This window comes from Artemia sp. Qi Xiang Cuo, chromosome 17 (assembly GCF_049724085.1).
Source record: "Artemia sp. Qi Xiang Cuo chromosome 17, ASM4972408v1, whole genome shotgun sequence".
NCBI lineage: Eukaryota > Metazoa > Arthropoda > Branchiopoda > Anostraca > Artemiidae > Artemia > Artemia sp. Qi Xiang Cuo.
Genome location: NC_142810.1, coordinates 24,799,006 through 24,818,257, shown reverse-complemented (window position 1 = coordinate 24,818,257; position 19,252 = coordinate 24,799,006). Strand labels below are relative to the sequence as shown.

Below are 19,252 nucleotides of genomic sequence, written 5' to 3'. Positions count from 1 at the left end.
TTACAACTACGTTAAACAAAATAGCTATCCCAAAATTTTGATTGGATGTGTCTGGGAAAATGGTGGGCGTGAAAGGGGCGTTAGTCGCTCTCCAGTCACTTTCAACTATTAAAAAAGGCGCTAGTCCTTTGAATTTCCAATCAAATAGCCCTTTTGAAGTTTCTACGACAATGCTTTCAATAAAAACCTTATATGCCCCCAGGGCATAACTTACAACCTTTGCCCTGAGGGCTGGGGGGGGGAGTTGTCATCCTCAAAGACCCAATTTCCAGAACTTTCTGCAACGTTGAACAAAATGGCTAAAAAAAGGCACTAGCCCTCTCAATTTTTAATTGAATGAGCACCTTTCGAAGTTTTTACGACAACTCTATTTGTAAGAACCTTATATGCACCCAGGATATAACTTACAATCTTTGCCCTGGGGGCTCTGGGGAGTTTGTCATCCTTTAATAAATAATTTCTAGAACTTTCAACTACGTTGAACAAAATGGCTATCTCTAAACTTTGATTGAATGTGATTGGGGAAAGGGTGTGCGTGAGAGGGGGGTTAATTACTCTCCACTCACTTTCGACTATTAAAAAGCGCAATTTCTCATTCCAATCAAATGAGCCCTTTTTGAAGTTTCTACAACAACATTTTATATAAACCTTATATGACCCCAGGGCATAACTTACAACCCTTTGCGCTTAAGGCTCTTTTGGGTTTTCATCCTAAAAGACCTAATTTCCGGAGCTTTCGACTACGTTGAACAAAATGGATATATCATCATTTTGATTGGAAGTGTATGGGAAAATGTTCGGTGTGAGAGGGGGGTTAGATGCCCTTCAATCACTTTTGACTATTAAAAGGACACTAGCCCTTTCAGTTTCCAATTGAATAAGCCCTTTTTGAAGTTCCTACGACATCGTTTTCTATAAAAAAAAAACAACCTTAAATGCCTCCACGGCATAACTTACGACCCTTGCCCAAAGGGCTTAGGGGGTGGAGGGGTTTTCATCCTTAAAGACCTAATTTCCAAAACTTTCAACTATGTTGAATAAAATGGCTATCTAAAAATTTGATTGGATGTGTTTGGGGAAAAGGTGGGCGTGAGAGGGAGGTTAGTTGCCCTCAAATCACTTTTGAGACTTAAAAAGCGCTCTAGCCCTTTGAATTTCCAATCAAATGAGCCCTTTCAAGTTTCTACAACAAAGATTTCAATAAAAACTTATATGCCCCCAGGGCATGACTTATAACCTTTGCCCTTAAGACTGTGGGGGAGTGTTCTAATCAAAGGTATAATTTCCTGAACTTTAAACTGCGTGGAACAAAGTGGCTATTTTGAAATTGTGATTGGATGTTTTTGGGGAAATGGTGGGCATGGAAGGAGTGTTAGTTGCCTTCCAATCACTTTCGACTATTAAAAAGGCTACTAGCCATTTAAATATCCAAAGAAATGAACCCTTTTTGAAGTTTCTACGACAACGCTTTCTATAAAAACCGTATATGCCCCCAAGGCATAACTTGCAACCCTTGCCCGGAGGGCTGTTGGAGGGGGGAGGGTTGTCATACTAAAAGACCTTATTTCCAGAACTTTCAACTACGTTCAACAAAATGGCTATCTTAAAATTTTGATTGCATGTGTTTGAGGAAAAGGTGGACGTGAGAAGGGGGTTAGTTGCCCTCCAATCACTTTTGCCTATTAAAAAGGGCACTAGTCCTTTCAATTTCCAATCGAATGAGTCCTTTTTGAAGTTTCTACGAAAACGCTTTCTATAAAAACCTTATATACCTCCAGGGCATAACTTACAACCCTTGCCCTGAGGGCTGTGGGGGAGAGTCCTCCTCAAAAACATAATTTTTATCTGGAAATCAACTATGCTGAACAAAATGGCTATCTTAAAATTTGATTGGATGTGTTTCGAGAAATGGTGGGCGTGGAAGGGGTGTTAGTTGCCTTTCAAACACTTTCGACTATTAAAAAGGGCACAAGCCACTATAATTTCCAATTGAATGAGCCCTTTTAGAAATTTCTACGACAACTTCTTTGATAAAAAGTGCCCTGGTCTAAAGGAAAAAAAATAATAAATAACACATTGTGCCAACATCGTTCTTATATGCCCCCAAGGTATAACTTAAAACCCTTACCCTTAGGGATGTTGGGGAGTGACCTCCTCAAAAACATATTATCTCTCTGGAAATCAACTACGCTGAATAAAATGGCTTTCTCAAAATTTCGATTGGATGTGTTATGGGGAATGATGGGCGTGGGGGGAGCTATTTGGCCTCCAATCACTTTTGACTATTAAAAAGGGCTCTAGCCACTCCAATTTCTTATAAAAGCAGCCCTTTTCGAAGTTTCTACGACAACTTCTTCGATACGAAGTGCCCTGCTCTAAGACCAAGAAAAGAAGAAAATAATAAATTGTGCCAACATTGTTCTTTACTTAGGCAGTGCTATTGCGCTGCCTATGATTACTGAGTCTGGCCAATATCCACAAATTTGGAAACAGGGTTTCATAACCCCCTTGAAAAAGAAAGACGGAAAGCCTGGTTTTGAAGGTGTTCATCCTTTTTCACTCACTCCTATTTTCTCTAAACTATATGTAGGATTCCTCGCAGATTGGCTAAAGGGGAAAATCCAACCTCTTACTGACCTGAGACAATTCGGGAACATCAAATCCACCTCTACTTCCCATTAGCTTGTTTTTCTCATTGACTCAATTGGGAATTTTTCTCGAAAAACCTAATTGCTGGCTAAATTTAATTTACATTGACCTTCAAAAAGCATTTGATCTTGTTAACCACAAAATTTTAGTTGAGAAACTTGTAACTGATTTCACCATTGATTCTTTCCTGGTTAAATTGGTTGCCACTTTTTTTATCAGATAGATCACAGGTAGTCAAATATCAGAGTCAATATTCCAGCCACCTCCCTGTACACAATGGAGTACCCCAAGGTCCACCTCCTTTGTCTGTCTGTATAAATAGCATCGCTAAGGAATTTCCCAACAGATTGAAATTTGTGGATGACCTTACGGTTGTTGAAACCTAATACCGAAACTTAGTAAGTAACCATATGAGCATTCTCAGTAATACGGCGATGACGTTGCGGAGTTAGACATGAGAGTAAACCCCTCTAAATCTATGATAATGCCAATTTGTTTCCGTAAAACCTCGCCCCTTTTCCTCAACCCTATCCCCCCAGATATTTCCGTGTCTTCCTTTAAATTACTTGGGGTTACAATTTCCTAACATTTAAGGTGGGATATCCACGTGAAAAATATACTTTTCCATAGAGCTAATGCGTCCATGTCTCTCCTTAAGCTCTTGAATAAATTTAACGTCCCCCCATCCCATTCTTTAAGGATCTATACTTCCTTTGTCCGCCCGCATTTTGAATATGCTTGAACAGTTTGGAATTCTGGCATCTACCGTGATGAATCAGAAAAAATTAAATCTATTCAAAAAAGAGCCCTAAGAATAATTTTTAAAGAAGCTATGGTACCATATTCACTCCTTCTAAAAAAGGCCAAGCGGGAAACTCTTGAGCGCAGAAGAGGAACGCTGTGCCTTGTTTTTACAAAAAATGCAATAATAAATCCTCGCACGGAAAACATTTTCCCCAAAAGACACTCCAGACACCGCCTGCCACGTGCTGTTTCTGATCCCATCCCTATCTTGTCCCCCATCCGTTGCTTAACCTACAGGTATAAAAAACCTTTGTCCTCTTCATTACTGATCAAATAAACCAATAGTTTTTTTTTTGTATTTTTTTTGGTACTGGTGATGCCCAAGTTTTATGTGTGTTTGGTTCTTTTATTCCCTCCCCCTTGCTTATATTTCTCTTTTAAACCTTTTTAACGCTATTTTTATCTCAATTTTTTTAGTTTAGTTTTAGTTTTTAACCTTTTTAACCTTCTTAATTTTTTTTACAATTGAATGGCTTTGCCTTTCTGATATTGTTGTTTTTGATATTGTTTTGCCAGTTTTTTTATTTGTTGTGCTATTTTTATGATTTTTCTTATGACTCCGAAATCTGAATTCGGCCCTTCAGGGCTTGTGAAAGCCATTTTTTAAAATAAATATCGTATCTCTTATCTCTCCTTGCAAACTGTGTTAAAGTTTAAAAATTTAAGTTTCTTAACAAATTACACATCACGTTTTGAAATATGCAAATCAGGTCTCTGCGGTTATAAAAGTTCATTTTTAATTTTTCTTCATGAGAGGCTTTGCTTTTAAATCTTATATACTTTGAGAGTATAAGTAATTTTATTGTAAAACCCTTTTTTTGTATTTTATCTCTTTACTCGGAATTTATTATATTATAGTTGATGAATATTCGGAAATGTTTTGCGAAAAGCAAAACGCAAACGAGAAGTTTTCCAAAGTCAGCGATTAGAATAAAACTTAAAAGAATATTTCGACTATAGGGAGGAAATAAATACAAAATAGTATAACTAAAAATACTTTCACTTTGGTTGATCAGATTTTTCTTAAATCATTCTGTGTCCAGAAAATAGAAGGGCTTAAATATTCAAAATAGTTTTATGAAAAAATAGTAATAGATTTCAAAATGAAGGAAATAAAAAACAAGAATAAGATTTTTTTGTTCTTTTTAAGAACAGTTATTTATGTTTCTGATTTTTTCAGCTTTATAACAACTACCTACTTAATTTCAAAGAATAACATTGCACCTAATAAATACTTAAGTATTATTAATGATTATTAAACATTATTTTTAAAGTATTGTTGATTGTAAACTATTGTAACTGTCAGTTATTATGTTTTGTCTTCTCAATGAAGTTTTCTTTAGTTTAAGCTGGTTTTCGAGATGTTTCTCTCGTTTCTGGAATGACCTAACTGTAGAGTCTGCATGTAAAAAATGAAGATACTTTCAAAAACATAGGCATGATAATGGCAACAAAAGGTGTTTCACAAATCTAGGTTTGAGGGGGGGGGAATTTCCCTCCCTGATTGGCACCCTGAACTACAAAAGATGCTTTTAAAAAAAAGTCGGAGCAAGAAACCATATAATGTCACTCTGAGTTGTAATTTGTGAGAATTTGCAAACTTACAAATTCGATAATTCAGTATTTTGTTCTAAAAAACGCTTTTAATTATCATAATATATATTTTGCATATTTTTATGAACGTTAAGGTAGTAACCTAATTACTATCAAAATACCTAGTTAATTGTATTTGAAGGTAAATATTGATTTATTAATCTTGATCAGCTTCCGTAAAAATAGTGACCGGCACAAAGGAGGGCTGATTTGTAACTTCCACAGTTTTCATTTTCTTGAGTCAGTTGTGAAACTAACATTACTTAGGGCCAAGAAAAGAAGATATGATCCTTTAAACCGAAGGGTGTATATAATATTATCCGGAATCAAAGACACAGTTCTCCTCTTTAGAGTCGTTCGATGGGTCTTAATACACATGCGTATCAGTGTCATAGCTCATCGCCTCAAATTATTTTTTTTAATATTTTAATTATATAAAAAGATATTAAAAATACTGGAAAGAAGGAAGAGACCTCAGATTTTTGAGCATGACTACTGTTTTTGACTGTAAGTAGTATCAGTATAATTAAAATCATTTTTCACCCACAGTATACAATGGTATAATAAATGGAGCAACACAAAATATAAAGAAAAACAAAAAAAGCAAAAATTGAACAAAATAAAGATCAAGCAAACCAAACAACTTAAAATGAGAGAACAAAAAAAGAAAATAACTCTATCATGTGTAAGAATTTAAAATAAATTCTATCATGCTGGAAATTTAGGTATTATGTTGTTCCTATATTCGCTTTTGTGGGCTTTCTAAATTGACTCTCAAACTATAATTTAATGAGTGTAAGAAAATGAATATATATTTTTCAAAAAATCTTGGAAATTCTACAAATAAATATTGATTGTTTTACTGTTACTTCTGGAATTGAAGCTCATCTGTAAGTATTTAATGTCAGAGTCTTGGCTTAATATGTTATTATGTGTATTAACGTGTCTACTTCAATATTCTACGTCCTACCTTATTTTGGGTCCTACCTTATTTCTTCTCTTTATTAATGATTTGACTGAGTTTCTTCCTATCTGCAAAATTGTTTTGTTTGCGGATGATGTTGTGATTTTTTCTTCCCATTCTGATTTAAAACAGCTTTTCCTGAAAATCCAAAGTACTCTATCAAATACTTCAGAGTGGTATTGTCGAAACCTTCTTCTATTAAATGAAAGGAAATGCCAGTATATACTATTTTCCCGAGTTGGTTCAGTCAATTCTAATGTTTTTTTCTCTTTATTTAAATAATGTGGAACTGAAACTGGTATAACAGTTTAGATATCTTGGGATAATTATAGATGAAAATTTGTCGTTCCATGAACATGTTAAAACTCTATCGGTAAAAGTTTCTAGGAATGTTGGGATTATGTACCGTTTCCACCATTTTTTCCGGTTAATATACTTAAATCAATTTACTTTTCTCTGGTCCACCCTTTTTTTCTATATTGTGTTTCAGTGTGGGCTTCAACTTTTCCTTCAGTTTATGAACCCCTTCAAATTTTATAAAATAAAGCGATGAAGATACTTTTTCAGATTGATAATAGGTCTTCTGTTACTCATCTTTTTGGATCAGCTGGAATTTTTTCTTTACATCAACTTCATTTCATTGCAATATCCCTGATATGTCACAATTACGTTTTTGGCGAGTTAGCATCACATTTCCATGGAATTTTCCCTCTTAACTCGCAGCGTCATTCATATCCGACATCACTCAGGTTCAATTTCTCACACGAGTTTAGGCGAACAACGAGAGCAGGATTTAGTTTGAGGCATATTGGTCCGAAAGTGTGGAATTCTATTCCCCTGGATATTACAGAGTGCGCTGATTACCAGCAATTTCGCAGAATGGTGAGGAAGTTTATCTCTGAAAGTTGATTTTGGTTTTATTTACCATGTTTATATTTGGGCAGTTATCCAAGAGTTTTTTTTTTTTTTTTTTTTTTTTTTTTTTTTTTAATTGCTAACGGTGTTAATAATTTGTTGTAATTTTTAATGCGCTCCATTATGCCACTAGGCATGTGTGCAGGTGTATTTTATAACGTTATGTATATTTCATAAATAAAAATATGTATCTATCTACGTGTTATGCCCCATCCATTTTTTTTGTGGATTTTCGTTGTTGCCTTTCGGATCATACTTTAAAGAATGTAAGAAAATGTTTAATTCATATAAAAAACATTGAACAAAATGTTAAAAAAAAAATCTTGAAAAAATGCTAAAATTTTAAAAATGATTTCATATCTTCTTATGAGCATCTGTGAGGATTTAGGGTCATAACTCTGGGTTAAAGCGTTATAATTATGTATATTAATGATTTTTGGTATTTATGTTATGAAGCACTTATTTTTAGGTATGAAAACACAAGTGCAGACCAACCTTTTATTGCTGATTGTACAATCAATGAAATTCAGGTGTCCAATTTGCCTGATGCACAAGAGTATAGAAAGTTGAAAGTACTTTGTAAGAAGGTATGGCTTTCGTGCTAATAGATAGATAGATAAACTTTTATTTTCATAAAAATCTTCATGGCACTACCATATAGTCACATTAAAAATTGGATATTAAAAAGAACAAAAAAAAAAAAAATCAAATAAAAAGCCAATAAATCCTACTGATTTTCGTTGTAAATATTTACGAAGCTAGGCATAAAACTTTTCGCTAGCCACTGACTGGTACAGCATACCGGCTGAAGTTTCTCAACAGAAATTGCAACCGTGCACGGGAGTCAGTTTGTTGTGGATTGAGGGGGAAAAGGGTTTTGTGGATTGGGTGGATCATAGATATTCTTCCGAAATCCATGCAGAGTTTCTCTCTTCTTTTTTCAGAGTTTGCATTTTAAACTTTGTCAGCAGCTCTTCATACGACATTTCTGCCTGCTTTAATACTATCATTAGAGCTCTTTTGATTCTGGCTCTTTGCTCAGTCGTCAGTCCAAAATGCCATACAGGAGCTGCATATTCCAGAATTCGGCGAATAAAAGATGTAAATATTCGGAGGAGGTGATCGGCCCAGCATGACTGCAGCCCTTTTTACTAGACTAAATGTGTTTGCTTCCCATTTTAAATCGCTGGTAATAATAACTCCCAAGAGTTTAGTCTTCCTGACTTTAAGAGAATCAGAGACAGTTGGTAAAAAATTTGGTTCAGAAGAAGTTAAAATTGAAGATTTATTGTCATATTTGAACTGGAAGCTTTAGTTTTAACGTTATCTTTTAAAATTTGAGCTTTGCTACATTCATTTGCTTCACAAATTTCTCCACGGGTAAGGTCGTCAACATATTTCCAGCGGTCTTCACAATCATTAGCAATATCATTGGTCATAACTAGAAAAAGAATAGGACCCAGAATGGAATCTTGAGGTACACCACAAAAAACTGGCTCGGGTTCAAAGAAAGACTTCTTATATTTTAAAATTTGGAACCTATTTATTAAAAAGCTCTGAATCATTTTCACAACAGCAGGATTCACTCCAGGATTCACTAGAAAATAAAATGTTATGGTCATTCAAATCGAAACCCTTTTTAAAATCAATTGTTTTTAAGTTTAGCCATTTACCAGGTTCATCAACATGCTGAAAAATCATAGGCAGCGCAATCGCACTGCCTAAGTAAAGAACGATGGTGGCCGTTGTATTATTTATTTTTTGTTTTCTTCTTCTTCCATACCAGGGCACTTCGTATCGAAGGAGTTGTCGTAGAAACTTGGAAAAGGGCTCATTTGATTGGAAATTGGAAGGGCTATTGCTCTTTTTAATAGTCAAAAGTGATTTCCCCAAACACATCCAATCAAAATTTTGAGATAGCCATTTTAATCAGCGTAGTTGATTTCCAGATAGAAATTATGTTTTTGAGGAGGATACTCCCCAACAACCCTCGGGGCAAGGGTTTTAAGTTATGCCCTGAGGGCATATACGAACGTTGTTGGCACAATGTATTATTTGTTAGTTTTTTTCCTTAGACCATGGCACTTCGTATCAAAGAAGTTGTCGAAGGAACTTCGAAAAGGGCTCATTCAATTGGAAATTGGAATGGCTTGTGCCCTTTTTAATAGTCGAAAGTGATTGGAAGGCAACTAACACCCTAACATCAACTAACATCAGCGTATTTGATTTCCAGATAGAAATTATGTTTTGTAGGAGGAAACTCCCCCACAGCCCTCAGGGCAAGGGTTGTAAGTTATGCCCTGGGAGCACATAAGGTTCTTATAGAAAGCGTTGTCGTAGAAACTTTAAAAAAGGCTCATTCGATTGGAGATTCAAAGGGCTAGTGCCCTTTTAATAGTCAAAACTGATTGAAGGGCAACTAATCCCCCTCTCACACCCACCTTTTCCCCAAACACATCTAATCAAAATTTTGAGATATCCATTTTGTTCAATGTAGTTGAAAGTTATGGAAATTAGGTCGTTGAGGATGACACCCCCCTCCCCCTCACACCCCTCAGGGCTAGGGTTGTAAGTTATGCCTTGGGGGTATATAAGGTTTTGATAGAAAGCATTGTCGTAGAAACTTCAAAAATGGCTCATTCGATTGGAAAATTAAATGGCTAGTGCCCTTTTTAATAGTTGACAGTAATTGAAAGGCAACTAATACCCCTTCCACGCCCACCATTTCCCCAAACACATCCAATCAAAATTTTGAGATAGCCATTTTGTTCTACGCAGTTTAAAGGTCAGGAGATTATACCTTTGAGCAGGACACTCCTCCCACAGCCTTCAGGGCAAGGGTTATAAGTTATGCCCTGGGGGCATATAAGGTTTTAATTGAAATCTTTGTCATAGAAACTTGAAAAAGGGCTCATTCGGTTGGAAATTCAAAGGGCTGGTGCTTTTTTTAATAGTCGAAAGTAATTTAAGGGCAACTACCCCCCCCCCCCCTTCTCTCACCCCCACCTTTTCCCCAAGCACATCCAATCAAAGTTTTTAGACAGTCATTTTATTCAACGTAGTTGAAAGTTTTGAAATTCGGTCTTTAAGGATGACAAACCCTCCCCCCAACAGCCCTCAGGGCACGGGTTGTAAGATATGCCGTGGGGGCATATAAGTTTTTTTATAGAAAACGATGTTGTAGGGACTTCAAAAAGGGCTCATTCAATTGAAAATTGAAAGGGCTAGTGCCGTTTTTAATAGTCGAAAGTGATTGAAGGGTAACTAACCCCCTCTGACGCCCACCATTTCCCCAAACACATCCAATCAAAATTTTGAGATTTCTATTTTGCAAAGTAGTTGAAAGTTCTGGACATTAGGTCTTTGAGGATGATAACCCTAAGTGCAAGGGTTGTAAGTTATGCCCTGGGGACATATAAGGTTTATATAGAAAGTTGTTGTACAAATATCAAAAAGGGCTCATTTGATTGGCAATTGAAATTGCCCTTTGGAGAGTAATTAACCCCCCTCTCACGCCCACCATTTCCCCAAACACATTCAATAAAAGTTTAGAGATATCGATTTTGTTCAACGTGGTTGAAAGCTCTGGAAATTATGTATTTAAGAATGACAAACCCCAGAGCCCCCAGGGCAAAGGTTGTAAGTTATGCCCTGGTGGTATATAAGGTTTTTGTAGATAGAGCTGTCGTAAAAACTTCAAAAGGGGTTCATTCAGTTGTAAATTGAGAAGCATAGTGCCCTTTTTAATAGTCGAAAGCGGTTGGAGGGTAACTAACCCCCTCTCACGCCCACCATTCCCCCAAACACATCCAATCAAAATTGTCAGATAGCCATTTTGTTCAACCTAGAAGAAAGTACCGGAAATTAGGTCTTTGCGGGTGACACCCCCCTCCCCAGTCCTCAGGGCAAGGGTTGTAAGTTATGCCCTGGGGGCATATAAGGTTTTTATTGAAAGTGTTGACGTAGAAACTTCAAAAGGGCTCATTTGATTGGAAATTGAAATGGCTATTGCTTTTTTATTAGTCGAAAGTGATTGGAGGGCAACTAATCCCCCTTCCACGCCCACTCTCCCATTTGCTCATTATGTTTAAAAACTAAATGTTACCTTAAGATTAAATCAAAATGCACTGTGTTAATGCTAATTCCCAATCAGACATCTCAGCAGTATCCCAAGAACGATTGAGGGTATTATGTTCAAACTTTTGGGGCTACTTCTGCTCTTAAAATTTAACCAAATCCAAATAGCGTAAATGTATCCAAGCTATCAAAGAAAGTAAACAGATTTGTTTGCGAATGGTATCAAGTTTTCCATTTCAGGTCAACTAGAGGAGTTATTAAACTAAATTAGACACTACTAATCGTGTCCAGATTTTTAAAAGGGTGTATTTTGTTAAAAATTGCTTAGAATTTTTCTCCAGCATACAAATAACAGGCTAAACTATAAAGTCTTAAAAAAACGAAACGATTTAAACCATTATTATCTTTTTCCCTGAAAAGACTGTCAATATAAAACAAACAGAAATTAATTAAAAAACTTTTTAAAAACAATAAGTTTTTAAAAGATAATTAAAGAACTACATTAAACAAAAAATGATCAAAATCCAATAATCTACAAAGCGTTAAACTACAACAAATCAGCATAGATAAATTAATGAAACACAAAACGAACAGAAATTAAAATAAAGACCCGAGTCAAAATCAAAACGAGAATAAATAAACATCAGTTGGGCTCAAAACTCCTAGGCCGTCCCCAGGCCACAAAATAATTTTCACTTCACTGAAAAAAAAATACAAATTAATGTGCATTGTTGCTTTAATTTACATATACTGATATTTAGTAATCAATATATTAATATTATTTGATTTATTAAAGTGATAAAAGTAAAAAAATGTATATTTTTTCAGTAAAGTGCAAAATATGTTCTGGCCTTGGGAAGGCATAGGAGTTTTGAGCACAATTTATGTTAGTCTCTACTCGTTTTGAGTTTGACTCGGTTCGGTGTTTTCAGTTCTGTTCAGGTTGTGTTTCATTTATTTATCTATGCTGATTTGTGGTAGTTTCAATATTGGTAGATTATTTGATCTAATTTTTTCTTATTTTTGTTTAATTGAGTTCTTTGCTTTTCGTTGAAAAACTCATTTTGTGGAAAACGTTCTTTTTTAATTAATAAAATTTAAAAGACTGACTAAATAATGGGATGTTAATGTATTCTTTCTGTTACCCTACTGATGAGGATCAAGGAGGGGTTCAATTTCAGCTTTTAGCCAATTTGCTACAAAACTTTCATACATTTTGCTGAACAAGGGGGTCAAAGTTATTGGCCTCACACCATCGAAATTAAGTTCAGTTTTTCCTTTTTTAGGGATTGGAGTAACATACCCCGTTTTCCCTAATTGTGGTAAACTGAAGAAGTTGAAATGAAATTAAAAATTTGTGTTAGGGGCTTAGTCAATTTGTCAGGACATGCTTTTATTAGTTCAATCGGAATATCTATGGGAGTTATACTAGTTCGTTTAAGCTTCTTTATTATACTAAGAACTTGATACTCAGAAATGGTATTTAAAGATACGCCTTCATATGGAATTTTCTGATACTCTTGGTTCGTTTTATTTACATTAAGACGCGGCAAACACTGGATTATTCTGGCGAAACTTCATTAATGTTATTTTACTGTGTTCGTGACCGTATATTTGGCTTTAAAATACACTTATCCATCTATCTATCTAATATGCAGAATACACAACACATTTTGTTTGGGTTGTTAAAAATGCGTTAAAAAAAATTTTTCATTTTTACAGGCTTTAATTTAACCCCCCCCCCCCACATGTTAAATAAATATCCCAAAATTATTTATAAATTAAATAATAAACTAACGAAAAAACATAGTTGTATTTAATTTAAACCCGCGTAAAATTGAGTTACTTGCACAAAAAAAACAATTAATAAAAGTCCTTCCCCCGGCGTAATTTATAATATTTTCAATAATTTAAAATCATAAATATTGGTAAGCTTTTTTTTCCACGGGGGGGGGGGGTAAAATGAGGCCCCCCAAAAATTGCTAACCCAAACCCGGACTATGGGGTAATCCAATTTCTAAAGTCTAAAAGACCCCTGTCCGATAGAGCTCGGTAGGAAACTTTCTCAATGACATATTTTACTTTATATGAGGGCAAAGGAGCCCACTTTATAATGTAGTGGTCGCTACCACCAAGGGGAGGTAGGTCTTGAGGTTCATTATAATATTCTGACAAATTTGTGCAAATTACGTTGAGTTTAGTTTCTCGACTCCTTGACTTCTGAGAAAACTTTCAATTCTTAGATCGTTCTTATCACCAGTACCGCAAACTACAACATTGGGGTACTTAGAAGTAATAAAATTAACACACAAATCTAACCCTTTGTAACCCATCAAAGACCTTTCTTTGGAAAGATGCCAGACTAGGTGAGCAATAAAATACTCCAATAACAATACCAGTTACAGATCTCGGAAGCTTTTTTGGTCAAATCATAATCCAAATTATTTCATATAGTAATCAGTCTGGGGACTCTGCAGACCCCGCGGTGCCAACTGCCCACGTATGAAACACGAGACGCCGCCACCTTTCTTACCCAACGGATGATTCTGATGTCTTAGTTTAATAAATTGTTTGTAACCTTGTATTGTAAGATGTTCAGGACTTTGTTTATGTACTTCTGTAGCTTTATTAATATCAGCTACGGTTACATGAACATAACCCTCAAGCTCTCCCATTTTATCAACGCTTTCCGCATTTAAAGTTAAAAAAGAAGGAAAATGAAAATGTGATTGAGACACTTCTTTTTCAACCACTTTACGTTTGTTTACTTTTGTCTGTTTTGGAAAAATCTGTTTATGTGGGAGAGAGACTTCAGGCTCTTCTAATTCAATAACTAAGCTATCTGATTGATCATGAAGGGCTGCAAAACCGTTCCGACGGTTAAAACGGTCATCATGAAGGGCTGGAAAAGGGTAACGAGATGGAAAGGGTAAACAATGAGCAAAAAATATATTAGTGTTCGTCTCACTATTTAAAGTTTTAGAAACTCTGCATGGATCTATTCCCTGTGAATCCTTTTTCCTGCTATCTGAAAATTTCGAAAATGGCTATACCAGGGTATTTTGGGAAGAGGTGGGGGAGAAATGAGTATTAGAGAGGGAGGAAAACTGAAAGGGGATACTAAAGTAGGGTTATTCAGGGATGGGGGGGGGGGCTGGGGGGCGTGAAGGTGGGTGAGTTACCGCTGGGTAGAGTGTAGAAAAAATTTTGTCTGGCATTCGCAAGGTTGTCGCTGACACAGGCAAGCACGACTATCAGGCAATGATAATGGCGTGCTTGTTCGCACATGCCCTCTTATTTTCCAAAAGTCAGGAGTGATATGAGCGAAAACGCGTTCTCTGTCAGTACAAGTTAAAACACTACACAAATCTACGTTACTGTCGTACGTTCTTACGTCACTCTTCACTGCGAGAGTCGGAATGGGTACACTTGCGCTATGTGATGACGTATCACCAGGATTCATTTCGTATGTTAAGATCACATAATCGTGGGCTACGCTTGGGCTAGATTTTATGTTTTGCACTTCATTATCAGGGGGTGAGTTTCGGTTAGCAACACTAAAATCATTGTCCGTTTGCGTAAACATGGTAACTTGGTCTCGGAAAGTTTGTGAAGGGTCAAAAAGGTGGGTTTCGATAGCCACCGAAAGTTCTTGTTTCAGCTGGGCTATAAGAAAGCCTTTAACCTCCAAATGACCTGTCTACACTTTAATTTGATTGTTCTTTTCCTCCATTTCTGAGAGAAACGTTGAGTACCTTGTCCGGATTTCTAGATTTTCTTCTTGAGATGCCGATAAACTGGCTTCCAGGGTCTTAATTTTCTCACTAAGAAGAATTGTTTCGGATTCAAAGTTAAGAATGTCTACACTTACCGCAGACGGTTTAGTCCCTTTTGGTAGCTCGGAGTTGGTTTTAGGTCCCGTAGTAGTTTTTGGCGAAGAGGTGCCGATTCTGCTTCCTCTTACAGATCTCTTTGCGCTAGGATTTTGTCGGGGTTGAGGTGCTTGCGACTTTGGAGTCGTGGGATTTTTTTTTTATTAAACTAGAATCAAAAAAAATAAACCGGCTTGTCCTTTATACCCCTTTTGGGACAATTATTTAATCCAGTGCGGTACCAGCGGCTGCATACTGACACGCATTGGACAGAATTTGTGGTTATCAGTAGTCGGCACTCGGGAAAATAATTCTTTAGTTTCGACATATCACAGACTGGGTATGGGGCGAATTTATTTCATAGACGAAAGAAGGTTCGTAAAACGAGATTCAGTGAGTGGAAAAGCGAAAGAATCTTCAACCCAATTTGTGAAATTTTATTCTCACTTATTTAACTTAAACTGTGGTTATTCCCTTATTACTAGTTATAAAATATATTTTTTTAAAACAAAAAGTCCAAAAAATAAATAATATAACCCCGGGGTGGATCTAGGATTTTTTTAGGGGGATGGGGGGGAAAATAGGCAACCCCCTTGCCCCCCCCCCCTGGATCTGCCACTGATTTAAACTATTCGCCTATTAGGTCAAGGTCACTGAATTAATCACACAGAATCATCACAGGCTTAAGATAAACTGGTTATATAAAAGTCTAATAGGAATTTGGTTCGAATCAGCTAATCAGTTAAGTTGGTTATTCATGGGAATTTGATTGGAATTAGGTGATAAGGCCACGGAGTTGAAAAGTTTGAAGCGTGATTTTTTTCTGACAAAATATGTATGTGATACCGCGACCTGACGTTTAATGGGAGCTATTAGGAGTTGCCTTGTAAGTCTTATCATCGAACCAGTGGGATTTGCCCCTATTTTAAACGAGTGTGTTGCTTTCTTAAATACAGTGTTTTGAATAAATGAAACACCAGAAGCAAAGTTTGTATGTAGGAGGAAGGGGAAGACATCTTCGGTTCTGATATGATTCGTTATATTTCTTATGGAAGGGATTTACGTATTTGTTTTGTTTTAAAGATAGCTCCCCTCCTCCCCTTTAAAAAAATATGGAACCTCCTAGGCAAATTCTTGTTAAAGAAAAAAAACACTGCAAAGTTAAAGATACACTTCTAGTGGGTCAATTCTATTTTATCCTTTTAGATTGTAAAAATTAAAGAGTATGTCCTGTTTCTCGGCAGCGTCTCGAGTCCTGAAAAGAATATTTTGTTTTCTTTGTTGCTGTTTTCTAATATAATTTTCCTGGAAGAATTTTAACAGACATTCTTGAACAATAAAAGATCCACAAAGATTTTTTTTGCATCTCTCTCGTTTCCCCTCTTGATCTGGATCCCCGAAGCAAAGGTCTGTTCAAAAACCCATCAAAGAAAATTTAATGCTTACTTTAGGATGGTTAATTATTTTAGTGTTTATTCTTTTATTTATATTTAGAACGTCCAAATTGGGGAATTTTCCATTAACCTCTCAATCAATCCTACTCCCGACAAATGGTTTTCTCAAACAAAAAGTCACGGAGAAATCCTTGGAAATTTTAACAACATTGCTGATGATGAATCAGATCGTAGTGAGTATTATCACGTTTTTTTCTTGTATTTTAAGTGAGATGCTAATTAGAAATACTGTTATCTAGTTGGTTAAATTGTTGTAATAATATTATCTGAAGACTCAATGTAATTGCTAATATTTGGGTATTAAAATTTAAAGTTATTTTTTTAAACGTCATCATAAAATTGTAGTTAAAAGTATGCAATATAAATTCAGTTTATTTTAAAAATAAACTGAATCTGGACATCGACCCAGACCCTATGATTCTCAACACTTTCCCTATAACCTCTACAGATCCAAGTCCTCCCCGTCTTCATTATGAAATACAAGCAGCTATCAAATACTTGAGGACAAACAACGCGTTCATCCCCAACGGAATGAAACCCGAACTGCTGAAGGTAAACTGCAAACCCCTCCTTGACCTTTACCACAGAATTACAACAGCTGTTTGGAGTATATTTCACTTCCCTTCACCCTGGTATAAGGCTGCGATCATTCTTTTGATTAAAGTAGGCTCAAAAGCTGTCTACAACAACTATCACCCAATACGTCGTACCAGCAACATAGCATAAACCCTCATCGGAGTCGTGCTTAGGCGCATGTGAGATACGTCTTTATTAGTCCTTCTGGACGTCCAAGCTTGCGTCTGACTTAATAGATCAACAATTGATCAGATATTCACTGTTTGGCAGATCATGGAAAAGTATAGCAAACTTGGCCGAACATCTACCACCTTTTCATAGACTTTAAACAAGCTTTTGATCGGATATGGAGAGAAGGTCTATTGCACATCCTTCTTCACTTTGGCATCCCATCCAACCTGATCTCGCTGATCAAAGACATGTATATGAAGTTCAGTAGCCGCGTCATGACTGGAGAGGGACTTACCTATAGATTAAAAACCTGTACCGTAGTACTTAAAGTTTGTCTAATATCACCCGGTGCTGTTTAATCTCTTCCTAACTGCAGCCCTTTCACTCACAGATAAAACGCCCGGCGCCCTTGTCGGAGGAGTGGTGATAGACAAACTGGCATATGCTGATGACATAGTCCTAAGAGCCGAGTCCCTTCAAGATCTACAATCTCAGGCTAACAGCGTTCACTCGCCCAGCAACCTCTTCGGGATGGCAATCAATACCTAAACACGAAAGCCATGCGATGTTCACACGAATTTGGTTTACAGTTAAACCTCAGCCTTTAGCTTAGTGACGGTACAGTTGAGTGGATGGAATGCTTTATCTACCGTTCAAGCTTACTCACTTATGGTAAAAACCAAATCAAAGACAGCAATAGACGCCTGGCACTTGCGAACTCCGTTCTTAAAGTTCCGATGCCTATCTGGAGGAATAAGAACTTAGCAACAACTCTCAAATCGAGACTCTTCTAGTCCCTCATTATTCTGATCGCCATCTATGCCTGTGAATCTTGGACGCTTAAAACAGACGATCAACGCCGCCTAGCTGCCTTTGAAACCAAATCTCTGCGACGCATCGCTGGTATCACCTTCCATGACAGACTCTCCAACTTCAAGCTTCTCCATACTCTGAAAGTCAAATTTACAATACTGGACAAAATAAACCTACACCAACTCACATGGCTTTGATATACACAACGCATGGCTAGCACTCGTCTCCCGACGATAACCTTCGATGAACAAGTACACGGTTCTCGACCCAGAGGTCGCCCTTCGAAGAGATGGAAAGAAAACTTCACCTTACAACCTGCCACAACTTTGCTGCCTGGCCGACAACAGAAGTACCTACAGGAGGCACATCAATGAACTGGTTAAAGAAGAGGCCCCAAAACGACCTCCAAGGACGGATGGGACATAAGTCAAGTAAGTCAATATAAAAATGCAGTTGTATAGTATAAAAATGTTTCCAGTTTTGTTCCAATCAAAAAATGTTCCAAACTTTTCGATCACGCAGTTCTAATTGCTGGCAGTCTTTATATTTTGTTAGGTCCTAGCCAAATCAGAAGATACCATATTTCAAATATCACAAGTAGTTCTTGTACCTTCCTACCTCGTAGATACGACAGAAAGAAGTATTCTTTTATCAGTTTTAGAATAATGTTTATTTTTTATTGGTTTCTTTTTAGAATAATTGAATAATTAGAAAAATCAATCATAATATTAAAACTCAAAATACTCTAACCAAAAAATACTCTAACCAGTTTTGTCATATACACGCTTTTGTGACTGGGGGGGGGTCTGTGCGTAAGTGGGTGTGTTGTTTTTTTTTAATTATTTTTTTAATTTTTTAAAATATAAAATGACTTAATTTAAAAAAAAAATTAATTATATATTTTAAAAAAATATTTTAGTACGCTGTTGTCCCTTTTGCCAAAAAAATGTAAAATTTTACGGTATTTCGTCTTTAATTTGCCTATTTTTACGTTTTTCAAAGTTATTTCCCTACCCAATATTTTACAGCCTGTCTTTTTAGTTGTTGGCCCAGTCAGTTGTAGAACAAAAGCAATACTGCAAACTGGGAAGAATCATTGGCATCAGCGAAAATACTTCCTTGACTTTAGTATTCATAATTTAGAAGTTGGTAAGTCGAAGAAATGCTATCTTTTTAAATTAGCAATAACTGTGTATTTATGTATGTATTCATGCATTTATTTTTTTGTCTAAAACGGCTACCTATTTTGTTGTGAAAATTGGCATACAAAAGGTGTTTTAAGTAGTTTCATAGTATCTAGAGCAAGCAGAGCGGGTAAAAAGGGTAATTATAATGCCTAGAGGACAAATTAAGAAAATATATTA

General features: G+C 36.2%; 1 protein-coding gene across 1 annotated transcript in view; it reads left to right on the top strand.

Moving 5' to 3' along the window:
- Window positions 1-19,252, top strand: part of LOC148942037 (uncharacterized) — a 21,516-nt gene extending 2,264 nt beyond the window's left edge. Inside the window, exons 2-4 of the mRNA XM_089103215.1 lie at window positions 7,395-7,512; window positions 16,369-16,501; window positions 18,930-19,252. Of these exons, the coding sequence (XP_088959341.1) occupies window positions 7,395-7,512; window positions 16,369-16,501; window positions 18,930-19,120 (442 nt within the window). The 3' untranslated portion in view covers window positions 19,121-19,252. The remainder of the gene's footprint in view (window positions 1-7,394; window positions 7,513-16,368; window positions 16,502-18,929) is intronic.